Consider the following 24,058-nt stretch of genomic DNA (forward strand, 5'->3'; position numbering starts at 1 on the left):
GCCATCTTCCACATTAGGAAACATTTTTATATTGTTTTACTTCCCTGGGTTCTGCAAGTTTCAAGATACTCTTGTTAATCAATGTTGTGACAATTTTACCAGCAGCACACCAAAGCATTTCTTATAAGATTTCAATTACCAATCGAGCCACATAAATATGAACATTGATACAAGAAAGAAATCCCACATGAAACTTGTCAAAAAAGAAAGTCAGTAGTGAGATCTCAGTGCAAATGTGGCTGCATAATTTAAACACAGACCTGGTAAAGTCAAGGTAATATCGATGTACTTTTTAATACTGAATGTCATTTAATATGTGATTTTATATATACTACTATTACTTTGAAACCTCAGCAGTAGACAGTAAACAAAAGAGAATAATAAATGAGAATGTCATACAAGTTGTTAGTGCACTGCTTCTCAGCATCACACTTTACATTACTAACAATGTTTGTACTGTGTTCAAGTGGCAGCAGTTAAACATAGTCAGAAAATGGGCAAGATGTACCTTTGAAGATTTCTCTCTTGGTTTTGTATTTGCCAATTATAAGAACCTTGTGAAGAGTAATACACTGACCAACAAACATATCATCAGAATTTCCTTCTATACCCTGTTCTTCTTTTCCAGAAACTGTATGTTCTACTTAAAGCAATCACTTCACATGCAATGGTCATGAAAATATAAGGTCATTCAGATCTAACAAACAAGAGCATGTATTTTTAACTTTTAAAGTAATATTGCTGAGCACTTCCAAAATTTACCTAGTGTACAAAACCCTAGACTTAGTAGACAAATAGTAACAACACATTTTTAAAGAAACCAAACTCAGGGAGGAATTCTGTCTCTTTTTGTATTAAAAACCATTTACTGAATTTGTTTAGTAAAGCAAGCATCACACAATGCTTTAAAATTTTAAAATTCAGGGATAAAAGTTTACATCCAAAAAGATGAATGGAAAATTGTGCTTTCAGACAGTAAAGTTATATATCATACAAGGGGAACCAATTCATCTCACCATCAGATTCTGGGAAAATTCATGTACTCTCTCTCTCTCTCTCTCTAGATATATATTTATGTGCAGTTCATATCCAGGTCCTGCAAAAATCTAAAACTATGTGCTTCACTTCAAGTAGCAAAGGCACCTGTGTTATTGTCCCTTTTGGAAAATAAGGTGATCTTATGTTCTAGGTTTCCTGATGAAGAATACATTGATTTCTGGATATCTCTCTCTCTCATCTCTGTGTTGAGTGGCAGCACAAACCACGAGAGAAGGCAGCGCTGTATTCCTGCTTACAGTGGAAGAAGTTGCTCTGCAGGCCGTTTGAAGTGTCGAACTTGTCACAAGGGAAACCAAACTGAACTGTGAAGCAGAGGGATAGTAACAAAAGGCTATTCTGGTGTGAGGATAAAACGGAGTCATTCTAGCTCCACAAGCAGATGTTGCTACTGGATTGACATGTGGAGCCTGCTCCTGCTGGGGACAGGTAAAGTTTACCATTGGGACAGGCGCAGAGCTCATAGATTGTCTGGCGAGGGGCTGAAGAGCTGGGTGAGGAGGAGGAGGAGAAGGAGGAGGAGGAGGATGAAAAGGACCCCACTGGTAGATTTCCCAGGCGGATTGTATCTGCGTTTAAAAATATCTAAAAGAGGGAGAAAAAAAAAGGAATACATAAATTTCTTTCAGCAGTGAGACATATTTTAAAGAAGTGCTTTGAGGCAGCTGTGATTCTTTAGAAGTGTATTTAAAATTTTAGAAATATTTTATTAGAAGTATTATAAAGATATATTAGAAATTAGTCTTTTTAGAAATAAAAAAGCTGTCAGCATTTATTGTTTTTCATCTCCATGTAGTCATTTCTGCATAAATAGTCATTATGATGAATTGCAATATATGCAATTACTTCACCGACATGTTTATTCAGGTACAAACATTATTATACAAAAACATTTTGACAATATTCTTGAATAAGTTGAATTTTCACTTGTACATTTTATGATTAACATTTATTCATTCATAGCAGCAGCATATACTTGCTCTGGAAGAATCTGTATTTTAATAGGTGTGAAGTAATATTAAAGCACATTCCCCAGTGTGCTCCTGTAAGCAGTTGAAAATATGTGCTGAACTGTGCTAAATTGTAGGGGCTTAACAACAGCTACTTCCAGAAAATAATTAATTGAGGTTACAAAGACACAGACACAAAATAAAGAGCTTCTTTGACCTAAATTAAGAGGAGGAAATATTTCAGGTTAAAGTCTTATTAAGAAGGTCATCAAGATATTCCCATTTGTTTTTGAGCATTGAATATGATTAAAAAATATTTGTTTTTTTTTAATCTGCCATTGGAAATAAAATGAGTCGATATGAAACTGTAGATACCAGTAACATTCATGAATCTCTGTTGATTTCTCCGATACTTACATTTGCAGAAAACTACATGTCTTCTACTGGCACCAACAGATGAGTGTCCAGCTGCTCAGAATTTATTTTTTGTTTATGGAAAGAGTAAAGAAGAGCTAAGGTAAGATCAGTCATTATCTCAGGAGAAGACTAAGCACTTCTAGAAGAGAGGTAACAAATCAAAATGGCCTTAAACTCTAGAAGTGACACTATGAAACTTAGGAAGAGGCAAGTTCCTTAAATACTTGTTAGTGTTTTTTATTTGTTATCTAAAAATCAACAAACCTGGCATCATTATACCACAGTCTACACAGTACATGTAAAGAACCTGAAGAAATAGGGAAAGCATTGAGTTGCCCTGAGAATTAGACCTTCTGATCTTGTTTTCATAGTTTCTAGCCACTTTCTCAGGAAAGTAACAATAAACATAGATGTTCATACATTCCATTAAAGAAATGTCTTTTGATGGGCATTTCTCATGACCAGTGTGGTTGGGAAGGTGGTGACCTGACTATCCAACCCCTGGTCGTTGTTGAGAATCTATAAATACAGGAACTACAAAATAAATCACTCTCTTTTTCCTATCACACACTGAGCTGTGTTTGTGTGAATAATTTCATGCCCAACAATGACAGCAATGTTGTGGTTTTTTTTTCTACAGGACACAAGTATTATTTTATGATAAAATAATTGGTATATGGCAGTAAGGCAGTGCAGAAGCACTACTGAGCTCCTGCTGTAGAGAAGGCTGGAACAACAGGCTGGAAAAAAAGAAAGTGTCTGGATAAAATTCCTTACAGGGAATGAATATTCATGATTCCATCCACAACAGAAGGATTGTAAATGACTGGGATTATTGAAGGTAATAGAGTCTGAAAGTAGCCCCAAACACTACAACTCCCCATTACTGTAAGTTCTCCAGTTCCCACAGATATATACTGTCATGGGAGGAAATACTCACTAAAAGGGACAGAAAGGAGAACCTCAGAGGCAAAGGTGACATCTGCATGTCACAACACCAGTAACATCATTACTGATAGAGGAAGTGATCACTAAAGTAAAATACAGCAAACTATTATCTTTGTTCTGTAATTTATATAACAAAGGAATGATGTATTTAGACACACAAAGACACAGTGTTGCTTGGAAAGTCTAGTATTACAGACCTGAGACAATTAGCTGTCATAACCCCTGAAGAAAGAGTTTTTATGAAAGAAATGTGGATGGTACTGGGAACAATTTAATTATGTTCTGCTAGAATTACAACTGGAAAAAAAAATTACACAGATTAAAACATTCAGCTCAGATAAGAGTAAATGTGAAAGTAACTATGGCAAATATAACACAAAAACAAAATAAGAGATATGGGAAAAAGAGTTTAATAACAAACAACATAAACCCTAATCCTAACCATAACCCAAACACTAACCCTAACCTTAACCTTAACCCTAGGGTATGTGGGAAGGAAACAAAGGACATAATAATGAATGGAGTGACAATTAATTAGTAATTAAAAGTATTTTTTCATGTCTCATATCAAGAAAAAACAAATGGCAAAAGGTTCATTATTAAAGTAGCAACAGTAGTGTTATCAATACCTTTGCATAAAAATCCAGTAGCATTTAACAATGCAAAGTCTGTGTAAGTATATCTTTTGTACTAAATAATGCTCAGCATAGTTCTGTACTGGGAGAAAGATCAAAAATTGATGTCAGAACATGACTGTGATAAAATACTTTCAATTTCAACAGTAACTCAACAGGATATTAAACTGGAGCCAGTAATGTCATATACTTTTAATCAGCAGTTCTTGACAACTTTTAACAAATAGAGTTTAAAAAAAAGTAAAAATATCTGAGTGGCCTTTTGGACTTCTAATACTGACTTTCAGTAAGCCTTGTGTCATGGTTTAACCCCAGCCAGCAGCCATGTGTCACACAGCCACTCACTCCCCCACCAGAAAGATCAGGAAGAGGATTGGAAGCGTAGAAGCTGTAACACTCATGGGTTGAGATAAAGACAATTTAACACACAAGCAAAGGAAACTAAGGAATGAATTCACTGTTTCCCATGGGCAGGCAGGTGTCCAGCCAACTCCAGGAGACCAGGGCCCTATCACGCACAGCCGTGACTTGGGAATACAAACACCAGCACTTCAAAGGCCTTTCCCCTTATCCCTTCTTCCCCCAGGAGATTTATATAGTGACCCTGATGTCACAGAGTATGGAAGGTCCCTTTGGTTGGTTGAGGTCACCTGCCCTGACTGTGTCACCTCCCTGCTTCCCGTGCACCCCTGGTCTCACCCCCAGCATGGCTGGACGAAACGCAGAAAAGTCCTTGGGTCTGTGTAAGTCCTCAGCAATAACAAGAACATCTGTATTATCAACCTTGTGTTCAGCACAAATCCAAACCACAGCCCCATACAAGCCACTGTGAACAAAATAAAATCCCAGACAAAACCAGCACACCTCAATATACTTGGAATACCAAAGAAGAAAAGAAAAAGACTATTTCTATGGAAGCTGGAGACATTAGAATATTATGTATGCAATAATAAAAAAAACACTTCAATATAGAACGTTTACATGTAAGGCAATCCAACAAAATACAAGATGAGCTCTTTATACTTTTGGCAGATTGTGTGACTGCCCATTTTAACAGCTTTGCTTCAGTCATGATGGGGAAGAATCATGTGAAATCTGTAGAACAAAATTAAATAGGTTCTAAAAGACGTGTTTTGTTTCAAACAAGAATTAACTCAAAAAATCAGAGGGCCTATGTGTCAGAGATGTGGGAGGAGTTAAATTTCTTGAACTTTATTACATTATTTGTTGTGAGGTCAATAATTTTTCTGTTTGTTTACATCAGGACAGCTACACTTCTACAATCTATCATTGCAGGTGTTCAGTAGTGTACTGCTCCAAGACTTTCATCCAGAGCACCTTACTCTGATGTGCATTACAAGACAATGTAGCTCAGTTAATTTGCTCATTAAATGAAATGATCTTTATAAGCATAGCTGTGCAGGCTCTTCCACTGGTACTTGCAAACTTCACACGTGATGTACAACAATCCAGGTTTATCTGGTATCATAATCCTGCGTGGTAGCTAGCGAGTCCCATCCCAGCATGCACCCCAGAACAGCCATTGTGCAATGTGGATTCTAGAGAATGGTGTCTGAGAAAAGCTGAACTGGCTTCTTGGGAAGGTGATATCTGCTGCAGTGAGTCCAATTTAATCACATCCCTATAGCTACACCCTGGTGAAGCCTGAGATGAAGAGGATTAATAAGGATGGTTTAAAGCCAGTATTAAAATCTACCTTGTATGCATGCTGTCAAGGTTATAAATGAAAGACAAAATTTAGAGATGTAACATTGCTATCTATTAGGGTCTATTAGGTAAGTAGGAATCCAAATATACCACCAGTGTATCCCAACACAGCAATAATTTCAGTGTACATATTTGAGGATATAGGTTTCCTGCCCTCTGATCTGCTAAAAACTGAAATTCATGGCCGAAAAGTCCTCCAACACCAGCAAAACTTAAACTACTTACTGTTTTATGTCTGATGTTATCAAGTGCTTAAAGAGAAAGGAAGAAGTTGCAAGAAAAAAATAAACAGTGTTGTTTCTAGGGAACACTGTTGCTAGATGACAGTAGATAATGGAAGCGCCTGTGTACATGGTTCTCCTCTTATCTGTTTTGCTGTGAGACATATGAGATAAGCCATTTAACACCTCACATATATCAAGGCAATGTAGGCCAGTCATACTCTTTCTGAGAGTCTCACTCCTCAGCAGATAAATAGGCACAAATAAAACCAAAGCCTTCATCCATTCTTGAAACATTGTAGGAGAATGACTGACAGACTGCAAAATGGAAAAGGCAACATCTACCCGGAGAAATGTTATTTCATGGAGAGCAGAATGCTGAGCAGTGTCATTCTCTCTAAATACTTAAGGTTTAGAAATCCCAGATCACTACTTTGTTGCATGCATCTTAGTACAGAGAAAAACACATTAGTTCTATAACATTTAAAAGTAGATCTGATTTCTGACTAATTAAAGTATCAAACAGAATTAGCACGGAGTGTATGTGATAAGAATGGGAAAATGGTACTCTTTTTATGTACACTTTTTGCTAATGAAGGTCTGCCATTCCCCTGCTCATCAGACTGTATTGTTAATCTGAACATAGAGAGTGGAAGGGACAGGAAGGCAAGCCAGAAAATACAGATTATCTACAAAAGAAAGAACTGAACTGAAGGAGCAAACTTTCAGTGGGAAATATGTCAGCATGAGGTAAAAAATCAAATACTTGTACAAGCCCTTTAATTCAGAGATATGAACCTGTCATGTATAAAATTCTCCAGTGGGTCTTAGTCAAGACAGCATATGACAGTTTAAGTTGTACAGCCAAATCAAAAATTTAGGATTTAGGATTATAGACAATGAAGAATTTTTTGTATCCATGTATCCAACATTCTGATAAAACAGGCAATTCTATAGGGTTGCAAAGGCATATTTCAGGTCTAATGTAGATAAGAAATGTCAGGAGACTGGAGGAACTGTGAAAGAAAAGAAGAAAATCTGATAGGTGGGTGTTAATCAACCAGTATAAGAAGACACTGAAGTCTCACTAAATAAACCTTTTGGATTTCCTTAACTATTCAATTATTCTGAATTACAGAAATGCAAGGTTTTTTCTTAGTCTTTCTGCTATTCTGTCTAGGCTATCAGAAGCATCCTACAAAGAGGATTATATAGATTAGGTCACTAGATTCAACTATGTAATTTTCATATGCTGGTGTGTTTCAATATTCAAGGTTAAGACGAACTATAGGATAAAGTGAAGTACTTTAGTTTGCATGGGCCATTTATTCTAATACTTATCTGTGGCTTTCATTAAATCTAAATGATAGTTCTGAGAAAAAGGAACAAAGTTATAGTGAAAAATTAAAATATTAGCTTGATAGCATATATAACGGAAAATTTAAGCATATGGTGGCACAATACCTGGAACCATACTGGTCATAATGATTAATAGTTTTGAGGAACAGTTAAAAAGTGAAATTAATGTAATGCCTGAGATGAAACTGAATATTCTAAATATTCAGAGAAGACTAAAATATCTAGTACAGACTGTGTACCGAAAAATATTCTCTACAGTACCAGGACCAGTTGACCACAAGACAAATGAGACCTTCAGGCCTAGGGGTGGCCTGGTATGGTGAATGTTCTCTTTCTGAAGAATATACCTGGCATACTTGAGCACAGTCACCCTGGCAGCATTGTTCCCATTCCCATCTCCATGTCACAACTACTGAAAACTGAAAGGGATTTGAAAAAATAACATATCTATATATTAAAAATAACACCGTACAGTAGTGAAGTGTACAGTTAATTCTTGAACTGAAGAACTTATGTTTTGACTCATCAGTACCAAAGAGGTGTTTCTGAGGGTCAGGTTTAATTTTAAGTACAAATTTTTGTAAATTTAATACACAGAGGTATATATTGGTACTTCTGAGTTATAACCCAAATACAATAGGGTGCCTAGTGAAGAAAAACACTTTCTGGTGTATTTATTCTTTCTGTTATGGAAATAATTTTCAGTCTTTGCAAATTCATTCAGTTGTGGACAGATGTGACTTCTTTGTGTTTTATGTACCATTTCTGTACACAATCTAGAAAAGAAACTGTACTTGGAATATTTGTGCTTAACTTACAGAGTACAAAAACTTAATTAGCATTCAAATAATCATTACATTAAAAGATGATGCTAATTTTAAAAAATATATATATCATAAATTATTCATTGTCACTTTTATCTTTCTAATATAATTCCTTATGGTGAAAATATAGCCATGAGAAAACATTTTAAATATGGGTGTTGTCAGTCAAAACACTTTGCTTTTGTAGTTCTGCATTTTCGATTGTAAACTGGTAAAGAACACTGTTTTTTTTTTCTATAAATTAAATTACACATGAATACTTGATTTGAAAGTGAGAGGGTTCTTTAAAAATTATATGCATTTTATTTTATGTATCTGTCAAAAAATCCTAATAGAATTTTTTAAACCTATAATTAAAAAAAAATAGAGAAAAAATTCCCTTCATTTTCACTACTCTCTTTAACAATAAGAAGTTAACTGCTTTACACCATGAAAAAGGCTTTGAAAACAAAATTCAGCATATGCATTAGATAATTTTTGGTGAATAAGCAATGAACTTTGAGCTCTAGAGCCTGCCATTGCTTATTGTCTATTGAACTCAATCCAAGTATACAAACATTTAATTTTTTTTATACATTTAATCTTGGAAAAACGTAACTTGGTTGAATCGAACTAGTCTATGAAATGTTTTTGTATTTGATCAGCCATTCCTCCATAGTTATAGCAAGCAGCATGTACAACATGGTAATTCAATTTCAGTGTATCTACTTGATTTAAAAAGTCCTGCTTCTTTTTTGTTTTCTCTTTCAGAATATAAAAACCATTCACAAAAATGTCACCAAATGCTTTAAAATGGTCCTGATATTTGAGCTTACAAGTTAAGATTACTGTAGTTTTATTAAATATTAATAAATCTTAGATATTAATCTCCTGGATTTAGAGCTGGATAAGATTATAGATCAAATGTTAATGTTACATGCATTTGTTAGACTCTACAAAATAATATTGTCTGTGTGTTTCAATAAACACACTGTGCTAAGCCAGTAAATATAAACTTGACCTCTTGTCTGCCACACTGATTTAGAGTAAACTTTTTCTGTTAAAGAATATTGCTCATTTTTAATGTGACAGCTATAAGCCTTACCATAATGAGGGATTAGCCTCCTTATGCCAGAAACAACTAAATATACAGACAATGCTATGACAGAGTTTAATTTGACCAGGATATACAAGGGCATAAAGAAGTAAATAGGTAAAAGGTCATAGACAAAGTGATTAATATTAATACATTTGTAAAGATGAGAAGCCTCTGTACATCTTTCTCCTTTTATTGATTTCATCTTGGACAGTCAACAGGATGCAAAGTGCAGAGCCTAACTTACATAGAAGCTCCTTGGAAAGACACATAGCAGCTGCTCAAGATTCCTAAGAGCTGAGCCTGTTTAGCAGCCTTCTGCTTCAGAGACTGATGGAGCCAATAATGCCCCAGGGTGTTGTTCAGCCTTTCAGAGGGGCCTCAACAGGCTGGAGAGATGGGCAAAGAGAACCATCCTGAAATCCTACAGAGGCAAGCACAGGCTGGAGGCTGACCTGCAGGAAAGCAGCTCTGCAGAGAAGGAGCTGGGAGTCCTTGTGGACAACAACATGCCCATAAGGCAGCAGAGTGTCCTTGTGACCAAAAAAGCCAATGGAATCCTGGGGTGCATAAGGAAGAGCATTGTTGCCAGAAGGCTGAGGGAGGGGATCCTGTCCCTCTACTCAGCCCTGGTGAGGCACATCAGGAGTGCAATGTCCAGTTCTGGGCTCCTCAGGGCAAGAGAGACATGGGGCTCCTGGAGCAGATCCAGTGGAAGGCAAGAGAGACGATTAAGGGATTGGAGCATCTCTCTTGTGAGGAAAGGCTGAGGGAGCTGAGCCTGCTCAGCCTCGAGAACAGACATCTGGGAGGGGCTTCATCAGTATCTATGAGTACCTGCACAAAGGGTCTCAGAGGATGGATCCAGGCTCTTTATGGTGCCAAGCAACATGTCAAGAGGCAAAGGACAGAAACTCTTTCACAGGAAGTTCCACCTAAATCTGAGAAGGAACTTCTTTACAGTGTGGGTGACTGAGCACCAGCACAGATTGCCCAGAAAAGCTGTGGATTCTCCCTCACTGGAGATATTCAGGAACTATCTGGACACAAGCCTGTACCGTGTGCTCTAGAATGACCCTGCTTTAGCAGTGAAGTGGGACCAGATGACCCATTGTGGTCCTCTTCCAACCTGACCCATTCTGTGATTCTGGATGGTCAACACTATTACAATTAGTTGTTAGGCCAATGAGTGGATACCATCAAATAGACCTTTCAGCTTGCTATCTTTATATGATTACGTGTTTCAGGTTCAATTTGAACATTTTTATATCTAGTAAAATCAAGTATCTACAGAATTAAAAATTGATTTGTACTTTTGCATTATACTTTTATGTGAAGAAGCAGTTGGGAACCAGCAGCCATTGTGCTGAATTTATAGACAAGAAATGGTCTTTTTCTTCTTATGTGAACTAGTGGATTCAGCTGTAGCCTGGAGCTTCACATTTCACATTCATTGTAAATGATTGCTGTTTTAAACCATTGGTTATGGTTTATTTATAGAATAATACATAGTTCACAATTAAATGCCAAGTTATAATTGAATCAAAGGATTCTGCTGATGCCTTGACTCACAAGGGTGCAGCTCAAGAGCTTTAGAAAGGGCAGCAGAATCTGAATCTAAATTACAGCCCCCAGTATTCAGTCTGGGATCACACATTATAATGTGTAATAGGGCTAAAAGGATTATTATAATACTGCAGTAAATAAAAAGAAAATGTATCAAACAGCAGAATTCAGGATGCTTGCAGAGGCATTCAGTTTGTGATGTGGGAGACTAAAGATTATACTGCATAGAAATAAAGCTAGAGGAAAAGCATTTCATAAACACACTTATGTTCTTCAAAATATTCTGAAGTTATTCTTAAATAAAAGGAAAATCTATGTTTCACAGTCAGTGAATGCATAATGCTCTCCAACATGGGAATAACTGGTTGATTCCAGGTGCCACATAGCCATTTTCATAGCCATAATAGGGCAATAACTTTGCTAAAGAAAAAAAAATACATACTCACATCTTTGATGTGTTTTTGAAAAAGCTTTCAAACATTAAAAGATAAATGTAGCTAACCAGAAGAAAAATAATAAAAAACCTCTTGCATTTCTTTCTCATGAAAATAGTTCACAGATCCAATTCACAAAGACAACGTTAATTTCGTTGTGGAGGAAACCTGACTGATAAGGCATTCAATTCTTAGGCTAAAATGAAGATTATTTTTTAATACAGATACTTTGTCATTCTAAAATGTGCTTTCTTAAAAAACTTTGAAAGATTTTTTGTTTATACTGTCTGCTAATTTATGGTTTATCTGTTGGGAGGAAAAGCAATCAACATTTTGTTGTGTAGATATTTAATCCATTGGATCTTTACCCTGGTTCCTCACACCAGGTTGTATTTAGTCCAGCAATTCCCTAACGAGGCCACAGTAACTTTGCAGAACAGCTAATGCTGTGGTGCCTGTCATGTGCCTTCCAAAGTGTTACTGCATTTTCCTCTAACCCTCTAACTGGAAGAGATTAAACAGTGGACTATAAAGGCATTGGTCAGACCTCAGGACAGAATTTCTCTGTGGATTTAGGCTACAGTTCATTTCAGATCTTACTGAAATTGCAAGCATTCAAGACTTTGAACTTTGTCAGATGTATATTTATTGAACAGTTCATTTTGAAAGAGTGGAGAAGGGTTGGTAATTTGTTTTCTGATAATTTTCAATCTAACATCTATGTAGAAAATAATATGCAAAGTCTTATCACATAGAGAAAATATTTATTTTTAATAAGAAGTTCAGAAAAGTCAGATTTTCACTGGCATTTTTTTACTACTAAACATTTAATACTGAATTTAACTCCTGTTCTGAAGTATACATAATATAGGCATTCTATTTTGTATTCCCATTGTCAAAGTCCAACTGAAGTCCTAGGACACTATTTCCAAAACTACCTTTCCAACAATGTCTAGTAAATACTGAAAAAAACCAAGAAGTCATTCAGTTAAATCAGTGTTGATATAGAGGAAAAACCTGGTGGATCCACAGATAAAATATTTATATGAAAAGGTGTATGATACAAAACAAAGAGAATATAGAAACTATCTCTTCTTAAAGAATAATGGGAGACTAAGGAAACGTGACAGTCCTTCTGTTGGCTTCTTTTTTAATGTTAATTTTAAGTTAATTTTCGCTTTTCCCCTCTGGCAATATTATGAAGGGAAAGAACAAAGAAATACATTCCATTTGTAAAATTTATGTTAATAAATTTAGGAAACTCAGTAGATTTGGCCAGGTAGGGATTTGTGAAGGGAAAACAAGACAGGTTACAGGGAGCTCTACACTCAAAAATACCCACAGAAAGGACAATGGTGAGGCAGGACAATGTTTAAAGAGGATAAGATTTTTTACTTCTATCTCAGCAATGTTAGGAAACAGTAAGAGAGGTGGTATGTAAAGATGAGAGACTGGGGAAGAGCTTACTTTTGGAGAAGCTCAAAAATAAGGGGGAGCATGTAGTTTATAAATATTTGAGACTCTAAATTAGGAAAACACAGTGCTTTAATTATGCTGGAAAGGTACTTGCATCAATAATAAATGTTATTAAAATAGGCTTTTGATGCAGTATATTGGCCAAGACTTTCCTGTCTGCATTGTAATGAAGAGTGTGCATTCCAGGGAACTATCTGTCACAGATATGAATGTTGGTTCTGTTTGGTTTTTCTTATGTTGGATAGTATGCAAAATATCTGGAAACATTTGGTCGAGAATACAAAATACAAACACAAAAAGCAAAACATTTCTAAAGATCTCCATTCTCAATGAGATATTTACATTATGGATTTCCAAAAATGCTGTAATGTACCAAGCCCCTCTGAGAACAATTTGAAAATCTATAAATTTCTCCAAAGTGCCAAGTAAAAATCTGAGAGCTCATGATAGCCTTCAACAAGTTTTTTGATTCTTTTTTTTAATGTTCTATCATTTTATGATCTGAGAATGAAAGGATTCCCATACGAGCAATGCTTCATTCATTTCTGCAATACAAAGACTGCACCCCAACAAGTGACCCCATTTTGAATGGTTTACACATGAAGAATCTTTACCAAAATCTTTTTATGTCAACCACTTATCACTGATACCTGAAACAAGACACTAATGAAACAGGAGAGAACATATGATGGAAGTACTCTGTCTCTCTTAGTAGAAGATTAAGGAGTTACACCACAGAAAGAGGGAATTTGTTAAACCTCTTAATCATGGTTAAATGATGCATTAATTCAATTTAATCCAAACTTCTCTGTCTTATTTTGACAGATTAATCCAAATTAATTTTTTTACCAGTATCATTTAACTGACTCTTCCATCGAAGCTTTTTCTTTGACTCTTAATTTACAAGTAATTCTGATCTGTATTAATTTAACCAAGTGTTTTTCAGTGTGAATGAAACTTACGGATTCAAATATTTGTAAAAAAGGAAGTAAATATTAATAGTTGAACAGGGTAAACCAAAATTACTTCAACAAAGGCAAATGCAGGACACTTTCTGTGTTGTTTACCCTGCTGCTGAATAAACCCTCTTCACATTGTTTGTGTTATGCTGGGCAGAGCTGTAGAACATTTCTCTGCTGGCTGGACTTACCTCCCCTTCTGTGGACTGTAAGTGCAGTTCTTTCCTACAGGTAGCCTTTAAGTCTCCTGCAGCTGCGTTGACTTGCACTCCCCTGGGTGCTTCCATCACCAAAGATCTAGTAGGAGATTCAAGTCTGAAAGCCAAAAACAATCACTGAGAAAAAAAGCACTGAACTGAACCACCAAAAACTTCCCAGCCTCAAAACTCACGATGCAGGTAGATACTAAGATATTTTGAAAGGTAACAAGGGAAAACCAGATTCTACATGTGATTCTATGACTGTCTTTTGTGACAGAGAGAAAGCAAAAAGTTAAGCATTTAAGGATTTACTGATATAAACTTATCTGTTTAGTGATGCTTTCTGGCACTAGCACTTAATGCATCCAACTGTACTGATACTGAAATATAGGTACTTAAGAATCTTCACATCTCTGTTAATGCTTCTGTAATTACAGTTTAATGCTACAATCTTCTTAGTGACTGATGAAAAATGCTTAACAAAATAAAGAGAAAACAAAACCTTTAAATGTTTTAAATTATGTGAAACTGTTTAAAATTACGTTGCCTTGATAGACTCATTCATGTTCTGGGTATGTTTAGCAGCTTCCTGTATGAAGAGAGGGAAAGAAAATCAGTTATGTTGCTATTGTTTGGGGGGTGTTGCATGTTTTTTTTTTGTTGTTCTCCAGAATACTCATTATGCTCATATAACCCTGTTAGAGTAGGGTTAAGACACACATCGCTACTTCTTGGTATCTTTACTCAAAGCAATTCTTTTTCTACTGTCAGTCTTTCTTCTTCCCTATGCTCAAGATCCTTCATCAGCCTTGATGCAGAAGTATGATACTTTCTTAGCTGTGCTTTCTCATAGTATTGTAGAGGTTTCTCTTGAAAGGGAAATATTAATGCAAAGATTTTTTAGAAAACATGCTCACGTGCTGAATAGGGAAAATGACAGGATGAAAACTGTATTGAAGTAGGAAACAGTAATTCAAATTCTAATTCTGTTGAGTTGTAGACATTGCATAGCACTGTGAGGGGGAGAGACAAAATTTTTGATCTATTTATAACTTAGTATTATAATGGCAGGACAAAATTCCACTTTAACTGAACAAGGGCTTTTCCTAAGATGAAATATGTTAATGACAAAAATGTCTAGACTGAGCAGCTTGAAAGAAAGACTGTATTTCCCTCTTCAGCAAAGTATTAGGGTCATAGCTATACAAAAATATAATGAGGTACTAGATGTATAATGGAGAGAGAAGTTTGACAGAGAATTTGGTGGAGAAAAGCCAGATGAAGTCTGTCAAGAAATGGAACAAGAGCATTTCAAAGTATTTCAACTATTGCATTTTTGAAGTACAGAGAACTGTACTGGATTACCATTTTAAAACCAAAGTGCCACATTTACATGCAAAGAAAGTCACTGAGATAGTTTCTGTGAAACATTTCTGTTTGTTGCATGTCACTGACACTCAACAGGGAAAGGAAGAAGAGAAATGAAAAAAAAAAAAAAAAAAGAAAAGCATTTATTCAGCAAACAAAATGAAGCTATTAAAAGCAGGTATCCAGATAGATAAAAATACAATTTATAGATACTGATACAAAAAAAAAAAGAAAAAATACATGGGATACATATAGATAGGATCAATAGATGATTATCTATGTCTGCTGCTGCTTGGCTATTTTTTCTTTTTTTGATGCTTTGTAAGGAGAAGTTGATAGAAGGTTCTGCAGTTCTTTGTACTGAGGAAGAATCTAAATATCATGAATTATTTAATGACATACACAAGTGCTTTTCAGGTGGTGGTTTGTGAACTTTTGATGGCTACAGGTCAGCAGAAAAAGAACTTCCAAAATATTCTATGAATTATGTAAATTATAAAGTTCAGAAATGAGGTTTCTGAGAGTATTCCATTGCCCTAATGAGGTTTTACCTTGAAGTTAAAAGGAAACTGAATGGTATAAATGTTAAATAATTTTATTCTTCCATTCCATATTTTTCAGCAGCTTATCACTGTGATTTATAACCTACTTTACAGGAATATTAACATTTCTCCTTGGTTTCAGATGCCATAATCATAAAGACAAAAGTGTTAGCTACATTTATTGCATTGAATTCATGTCTTAGCCAAGTTACAAATATTTCTGGTTTCATAACATCCAAATCCCTCAGACCTAACTAAAACTTTTTAGCATGTGGACATTTAAAATCTGTTTAGGAACATCAACCAAGAAACTGTGGTTTTCTTGGAAGACTAAACTTTTAAAAAAAAAGAACTTTTTGACAGTATAGCTTAGAGTTGTTTAGCCTAGTTTCATCACAGCTTTTCATGAAGTACATTAGCATAAATAACTATATGTTTGTCTAAAAAGAAGATATTTGGGCAATTAATTTCTCAGCTTGAAAAGTTGATAATATCAGCCTTCTCCACACCTTGGAGAAGAATTTGTTTTTTTAGACTATAGAGATTCTTAGCAGTCTTTGGAAATCAAATAATGTGGTAGAAATGTCAAGGAATGACTGATGAGCATCAAAGTAGATTTTAAAACTCCACCCAACTATTAGTAAAATTGAATGCCTAAATCTGTTTTACAGTTCTATTTTAGTTTTCTTATTGTTATCCTTTGGCTGTTCTGCATCTGAAAAGAGACTGCAGCATACCATTGCAAATGCAAAAGATTATAGATTATTTCCTCAATGTTTTGAGATAAATTAGGTTTTATATGCAGCTTCTTTATAATATTTTTTCTTTGCCATATTTCTGATATCTTTAATCTCTACTATAGACTCATTGTAACACTACACATTGTAATGCTCATCCCTCCAAGGAAAAGTGTATTATTATAATAGCGTGTGGAGAATTTGCTTTCCTTTCAGATTTACTGATGGCCCGTCACAGTGGCATTATGAGTGACTCCTAGTCATAGAATTAATTTTTCTTTCCCAAACAAAAATCTGCTTTGATGGAGAAGGTAACTAGTGCTATTATTAGATAGAAAACACAAAACTGTCGTGAAGACTAAAAGGCTTTTAAAAAGAGATTTTAAATAACATAATTGGTCAATTTGCTATATGTGACGAAACAAGATGGTCTATCCACAGCAGAGAAGGGCTTTTCTTTTTTAATTATCAGTGGTTAACTTGTGAAAAAAAGATAAATTTCATAAGATCAAAGCTGTATGAATTTGAGCTGAAATAATGAAAGAATTACTGCTAGAAAAGGGAAACTTAAAATATCTTTAATATGTTCTTTTGAAGGTATTAAAATATTTCTCATCAGAAATGCACAAACATTTTTTCTTCATTTTGTATTTTCTGTTTACAAGCTGACCTAGATTTTATTAGAAAAAAATAATTTAAAGTATGAACAAAAATAAAAGGTTTCCTTTTGGGTTTTAAGCAATATTTTAGATTTATTGCCTGTATATCCCTTATACTCACATGAGATATAATTTATCTATGTTAATTTTTTTCTGTTGGCTAGCAGAAAGTATTTCTTAAAATAGAAGGAAATAGAAGATTCCCCTATGCAGAAGAGAATAATTTATTTGCTTTGTATCTATTTAAGCCATATATCTAACCCATGCTACTTACTAAAACAGCTGATATAAACCTCTACCAGTTTAGAATTCAAATTCAATTCAGAACTGTGAATTAAAGATATGTCAGCTAGAGATCTCACATGTAGAACAGGTACTCATTTCCCCTTTATTGACATCTTTATATTTGGGGCTCAAGAAATCAGTACTTCCCAGTATTTAACTTTTTATACATGTTAGGCTTGCCAGCATGTTGTGTTTTTTTTTTCAGTGAGTATAGGAACCCTGCTAGGGGAAAAAACCCACAAAACTGCATATACAAAACCAATGGAAAGTCTACACATTTACTTGGTAAGACTTTAGTAGATTTCCATAGATTTAAATAATTGTGCCATTGATCTTGCTACCTGTAGGTCAAGTTGTGGCAGACTGCAACTGTGGGTGGGTAAGACACGCAAAGAGGAGAAGGAAGGCAAATGGATGTGCCAAATCTCTCTATTCCTCTTCCATCTCTTTTATTGTAAACAAGTACCCTCGACCACAAAGCCTCAGAAAATGCAGGATCTTCCTCTCACATGAGTGAAAGGATTTTGTTCCAAATTAGAGTTAAGAATTTTTTTAAAAATCATTTTGAAAATGTTCTTTCCCAGAAAACTTCAACAATTCAAAATATGCATTATTTCCAATTTCTATTATTATGAAAAGAAGACTTGGCTGTCCTGATCCTAAAAGAAAATTATTTCTTGAGTACCCCAATGAGACCAAGTGTCCTTAAAAGAGTCCAATGAACACTTATGGTGACAGAGAAGATTAGGCTTTCCACTCAGTCCTTTTCTTGGGTCAGGTTGCAACACAGAGAACAGTCAGCGACTTTTATGATCATGGCAACAAAAAACCTTTTTAGAGGTTTTTATTAAGATATTGTAACTATTCAAACAGTGGATTCCTGAACAGGTACATTTGACATCACAGTAGCAATCATATGAAAATAAAATTATTATTCAATCATTCCAACCTTATACTATTTACAAGGTTATACATGCACATTTTACCATATATATATATATATATGTAATTAAAAATATTTTGATACATTTGCATGTATCAAGATGCACACTTCAAGATGCATATGAATAATTGCCAGAATATTTCTATTTCTTGAACCTGGTTGTATTCTGATGCTTTTAACAAATCACTTATATTTTCAGGATTTTTTTATTATTATTATTATTATTGAAAAGAAGGAGTAAATTTGAAGGCCTCAACAATCTTAATATTGTTTACTGATCATCAGCTTTTTTTGTTAAGAAGCAAAATTCTTATATATTCATCAGAAACTTTTATTTATGTGAAAACTTAATGTTGGGCATGATTTGTCTCTAGTTTTTTGACAACACACACAACTTTTAAGTAACATAGAGTTAGATAAGTGTTTTTGAAATTAGTACTGGCCTGAACCAGTAAATATTGACCTTTTTGTTCTCCCACTTTCCAACTGTTCAACTCATGGATTATAAATTTAAACAAAGAGGAAACTTTCATGACTTAAATCAGAATAGCAAAATGCATTCAGTACGGCATTTCATGTTATGGCCATGCTCTGCATGTCACTTATTTTGGCATGTGTCAGCATGCCCTCTTTATAACTTCTAAAATTTTCACTAACCTAGAAATTCACTGGGATCAAAGATGAGTTCTAATTGCCCTGTACATGCCACAGATTTAAATTCAATAGTTTTGTATTGTCATAGCAACACTTGAAACCACTGAATATTTTAGTGTTATTTGGCATAGATGATAAATCAGAAAAACAACTTCCCACATAGGAAAATGAAGGATCTCTTCTGAGAATAAAAAACCACACTTTTCTTACTGAGAAGGAATAAAAAAAAGGTCATTGAGGAGTTTTTCAGAAGTGTTGTTTAAGGAATCGAAAGAGTGAAGAAGCATCAAGGAAAAGTGAGAAAGACTGGAAAAAGCAAATATTTAACACAAGAGTTTGACTAAATAAGCAGGTGATATGAGGAAGGTTAAAGAGAACTTAATGTATGATTGTTTCTTAGCATGGGTGAAGGCACAGCCAGAATAGCTAAAGACAAGGAAGCTATCAAAACCAGAAGTAATATTGAGAAGAAAATAAATCAAGAATTTAAGTGGCATCTCAGGTAGTAAAAATCATGCAGTCAAAAGTCAACTAAAATTCAAACCTTTAAAAATCAAGAAAATTAGTAGAAATGTAAGGTTTAAAACATGAGCTTTTATTTCTTAGAGAAATACCAAATCATGCTTGAAAGTCAAAACTTCCAGGCTGTGAGAAAAAGTTCTGGATATGAGACAATCCAAGACAGTTGCTTAAGGAAAGGTATGGAAAAGAATTTGTCATAGTCCTGACAACTTAGAGCTACCCCATTCTACCTGAAATGTTTCCCTTTGCATTATCTTGCTTATTTTCATTCTGGCTTGAATCTCTTTCCACACATGCCCTGCCTTTCTGCTAAACATTCCTACATGAAGTTTATTTTCTTTACAGAAATAGCTCCATTACCTGAGTTGCCTTTCAGAATATATTTCCTTAAAATAGAAATCTGTCTTGTCAGAAAGAGATTGAAGCAACATGCCCACAGAAAATGCTCAAGTGCTTGTCAAGAGTTAGATCTGAAGACAAAGTGCCTGGGGGAGTCTGAAGAGTCTTAGTTTTGAAAACCATTAGCTTCTTGTGATTAGGAAGTAACAGTCCAGACCACCTGTAATTGTCTAATGATATTTTCTATATTGTTTCTCAAAGGGGTTTTAAGCTGATATAAACAGATATATTTTAGCTGAGGCAAACTGTGGCATGGCTTGATCCACATTTTGAGAAAACTGCATCTCATGGAAAATCATTCTGCTGGAGATCCTTTGACAGGTCTACTTCAAACTCTGCAGATTAAGCATAGCAGAGACCTTGGAATACACTTTCCAATAGCCCATATTTGGATTGTATTTAAACATTCCAAGAAGAAAATAAAAAAAATCAGTCCATCATAAAAAAAGATCAGAAAAGGTTTGGTGAGTTTACTTTCAGTCACTTTTTAGGACAACTGCCATGTCCAAACAAGCTAGAGAGATATTTTTTACTTTCTGTAATACAAAATTGAATAGTGCAACAGAATAGTAGATTGTGAAGAAGTCAAATAGCTATTTTAATTCTAGTGAATTCCATCTTGAGATACAACAAATGATAAAGTGTGAATTGCAGGATAAGACATGTAAAATCATTCATTCTGCTCTACGGCTAAAAGCTATCTTTGCAGTTCTCTGTATAATTATAGATAGAAGCAATAGGAGCTGTTTGGTGGACTGCAGAACTAATGGTTTCATAACTTCATGTACTCCCTGTAACTTCTGAGCCTTCTTGTTCTTTTATCCAGTCTGTATGGGCTCCAGATCCTTTGTCTGGCTCTGATAAGGTGCTACGATAAGAGCCCAAACCATGCTTCTTCACTCACAACCACAACACTGCTGCATGTACCCCACGTGCTATCACCTTCACCTGACCATGGAGCAAGATGTTTCAGAAGATGAAGCCATGTATTCTGAAGCCATGTGGATATAATAATTAAAGTGACAGCAACTGAGAGCTGAATTTAGACAGTTTCTAGATGGGCACCGGCTTTCAGCAAACACAGAGAGACCTAAAGATCTTTTGCCTTTTATGAAATTGCCTAACTGCTTCACAAACTATGAGGGACATGAGAGGAGAGAATAGACAGATACACAGCAAAATTAAGAAGCCTTGTTTTCTTGTGAAAGTGGTTAAAACAGCATCACTGAAAATGGAGATACTCTCAGAAAAGGAAAAGGAACAGCTAGAGTGAGGAAAAAAATCTCTGTGGATGAACTTAATATAAGGAAACACAAAAGAAACTAAAGATTGCTCAAATGGAAAAAAAAAAATATCAGTAGCCCTTACTAGTAATGTATTAGTGAGCCTGTTCACTTAGAATCAAAAGAGAGACATGAAATGAAAATATTATGTATGTTACAGCAACATTACTTAATGACATATAGTTCAATTTTTATGGCATGTAAGTGGTATATCAAATCATGCTTCATCAGAAAAACTACAGGAAAATGCAGGAATGGTGCATTCAGGTAGGGTGAAACAAGACTGTTTTTAGAGTCCAAAGCATGTCAAAAATGAGTTCTGGTATCTAGTATCTCCTGGGTATGGAGGACTGTTGCTCAACTTCCATTTCAAAAAACAGTGAAACTTCTACCTGCAGTATCTATGAAAATGAAAAGCTTGAACAAATTGTGGGTTGTTGTGCCTAGTCCTAGGCCAGACCCATGTGAAATTAGAATTAATTAAGTAGCAGCTTGGATCTGAAAGCAGTGTAAAGGCAACCAGAGCTGAAACAAGCCTTGCAGGAGCCTAGGGCACACAGGAGGGCACCTACTGAAACCTTCAACATCCCCCTCTGGCACTCTGAGCACTCACTGCTTTTGCCTGACATTAGACATGACTGAGCTTCACGTAAGCAAATATCCTCAGCTGCCTTCACAACAACCACAGTGTAAAGTTGCCATGTCTTTCATTAACTCAGCACTGCGCAAATGCTTTCTAGTGCTACCAGCTTTATATGGGTTTTCAGATGAGATTTATAGGGTAATATATTTACTCTCATAATCCTGTGTAGGCTGAGACAGCTGCGCTTGGACCCCATCTGTGGGTTCCTGAAGCCATGGCATGGCATAATCATAAAGCAAACATAATCATAAGCACAGCAGAGAAGGACCTGGGGGTGCTGGTGACAGCAGCTGAACATGAGCCAGCAGTGCCCAGGTGGCCAAGAAGGCCAATGGCACCTGGCCTGTGTCAGCAATAGTGTGGCCAGCAGGAGCAGGGCAGGGATTGTCCCCCTGAACTCCTCCATGGGGAGGCTGCACCTCAAATCCCGTGTCCAGTTCTGGGCCCCTCACTGCAATAAAGACATTGAGGTGCTGCAGTGAGTCCAGAGAAGGGCAGTGGAGCTGGGTAAGGGTCCACAGTGTAAGACACAGGAGTGGCTGAGAGAGCTGGGGTAGTTTAGCCTGGAGAAAAGGAGGCTCCTGTATCCTAAATTACCATATTAAACTCAATGGATTTTTCTATCTCTCATGATAGCAATATTTTTATCCTTCATATCGTGGTTCCTATTATAGCCTTTTCTCTTTCCAATATCAAATATAATCATCACCATTAAAAACTAAAGCAAATTATTCTTTCACTTTAAGAGCCATACCCAGCTACCTTTTGTTTGTATTCTGTCCTGTCTCCATAGCAATTACCTTTCATTATTGGCTTTCTTCCCTGTTGACTTCCATATTTTTAAAATTATATATATATATATATATATGTATATAATGTATATTTAAAAAGAGAAGATCACATGTATATTTAAAAAGGGAAGCTTAACTTTTGGAAATTTTTTGAATTTTATTATACCCATACTTATTTTTGTATGAACATGTATGTTAAAAAGTCGTATTTTCAACATCTAGTGGTAAGACAAAGCAAAAAAGTTTCTGTCAATATACATGTCCAAACAATGAAATAACACAAAATATGAAAAAAAAAATAATTTCTATTATATTAAAAAAGGGCGCTGAGAGTAACTCGAATGTGACATCATTAAAACAGCTTAGGAAGGGAGACGGGTTTTTATACTCTGCTGCATCTTCTACCTTTTGATGAGGTTTTGCTTAATATTTGATTTCTGGCTAAAAATAGATGAACAGAGTCATGGTGATTTTGTCACTCTCAACCTGCTCAGATAACCAACAAGTTAAGGTCAAAATTTCTGATGTGTTCTCTGGCTCCAGGCTTTTACAAAATATATACTTTGACCTATTAGGAAACCATCTCTTAAATGTCACAAAAGGTGTCTCTTACAAAACATTAGACAACTCTGAGTGAACCAGACGCCCTGTGTAAGATAGGAATATTTTTAATTCTTATTAGAGGTAAAGTAGAATCCAACTATCTTGCATGGTGCCTTGCCACTTGATCAATTTTCATCTCATTATTCCCAGCACTAGCTTGCAGGATTAACTGATAGTGGTGTGCAAGGCATGACACAGAAGAGAAAAAAAACTTTTAAATTTGATCTTGCAGTCATCTCCAGAGGACAACAACAAATTAATTCATCCCCTTATTAAGGATTATATTGAGGGCAAAGTTATCTGCATTTAACTACTGTCTGTCTATTTTGTGCATGGCCTATTAGTGCAGCATATTTTAATGCACTATTGGCCTAAAATCAGTATTTGGGGAATATATTGGCAGTTTAGTTTTCCTAACTGTGTTCCTGTGAGAAACAGTAGTGAGAGAAACAGGAAGATTAAATTATTAAGATATAATTAATTTTTCTGATTCTAATGCATGATTCTTTTATGCTACTTATCCCAACTAATGAAAGTCATCTTTAATTAGTTTTTGGGACTTGACACAAAAGCTTTTACAAAGGATTGTATAACAGCACTGTTTGAAAGCAAAACCTTTCTAGCTATTATTTGAAAATGCAAGAAAGGAGAAAGGTGTGACCAAAATTGCTGGACACAGAGGAACGAATTCTGCAAGTACTCAACTAAAGTTTATTTTTACACAACACATTTTTAATAGTAAATGTTATGGGAGCTTCTCTGTGTGCAGGCCTCAAAATCT

General features: G+C 35.3%; 1 protein-coding gene across 1 annotated transcript in view; it reads right to left on the reverse strand.

The window, feature by feature from the left end:
- Window positions 1–1,341: 1,341 nt before the first annotated feature.
- Window positions 1,342–24,058, reverse strand: part of SGCZ (sarcoglycan zeta) — a 255,742-nt gene continuing 233,025 nt past the window's right edge. Inside the window, exons 12-13 of the mRNA XM_086888323.1 lie at window positions 13,840–13,963; window positions 1,342–1,641 (exon numbers count right to left, since the gene is read on the reverse strand). Of these exons, the coding sequence (XP_086744449.1) occupies window positions 1,423–1,641; window positions 13,840–13,963 (343 nt within the window). The 3' untranslated portion in view covers window positions 1,342–1,422. The remainder of the gene's footprint in view (window positions 1,642–13,839; window positions 13,964–24,058) is intronic.

Source organism: Cyanistes caeruleus, chromosome 5 (assembly GCF_971803275.1).
Source record: "Cyanistes caeruleus chromosome 5, bCyaCae1.hap1.1, whole genome shotgun sequence".
In the NCBI taxonomy this organism is placed as follows: Eukaryota; Metazoa; Chordata; class Aves; order Passeriformes; family Paridae; genus Cyanistes; species Cyanistes caeruleus.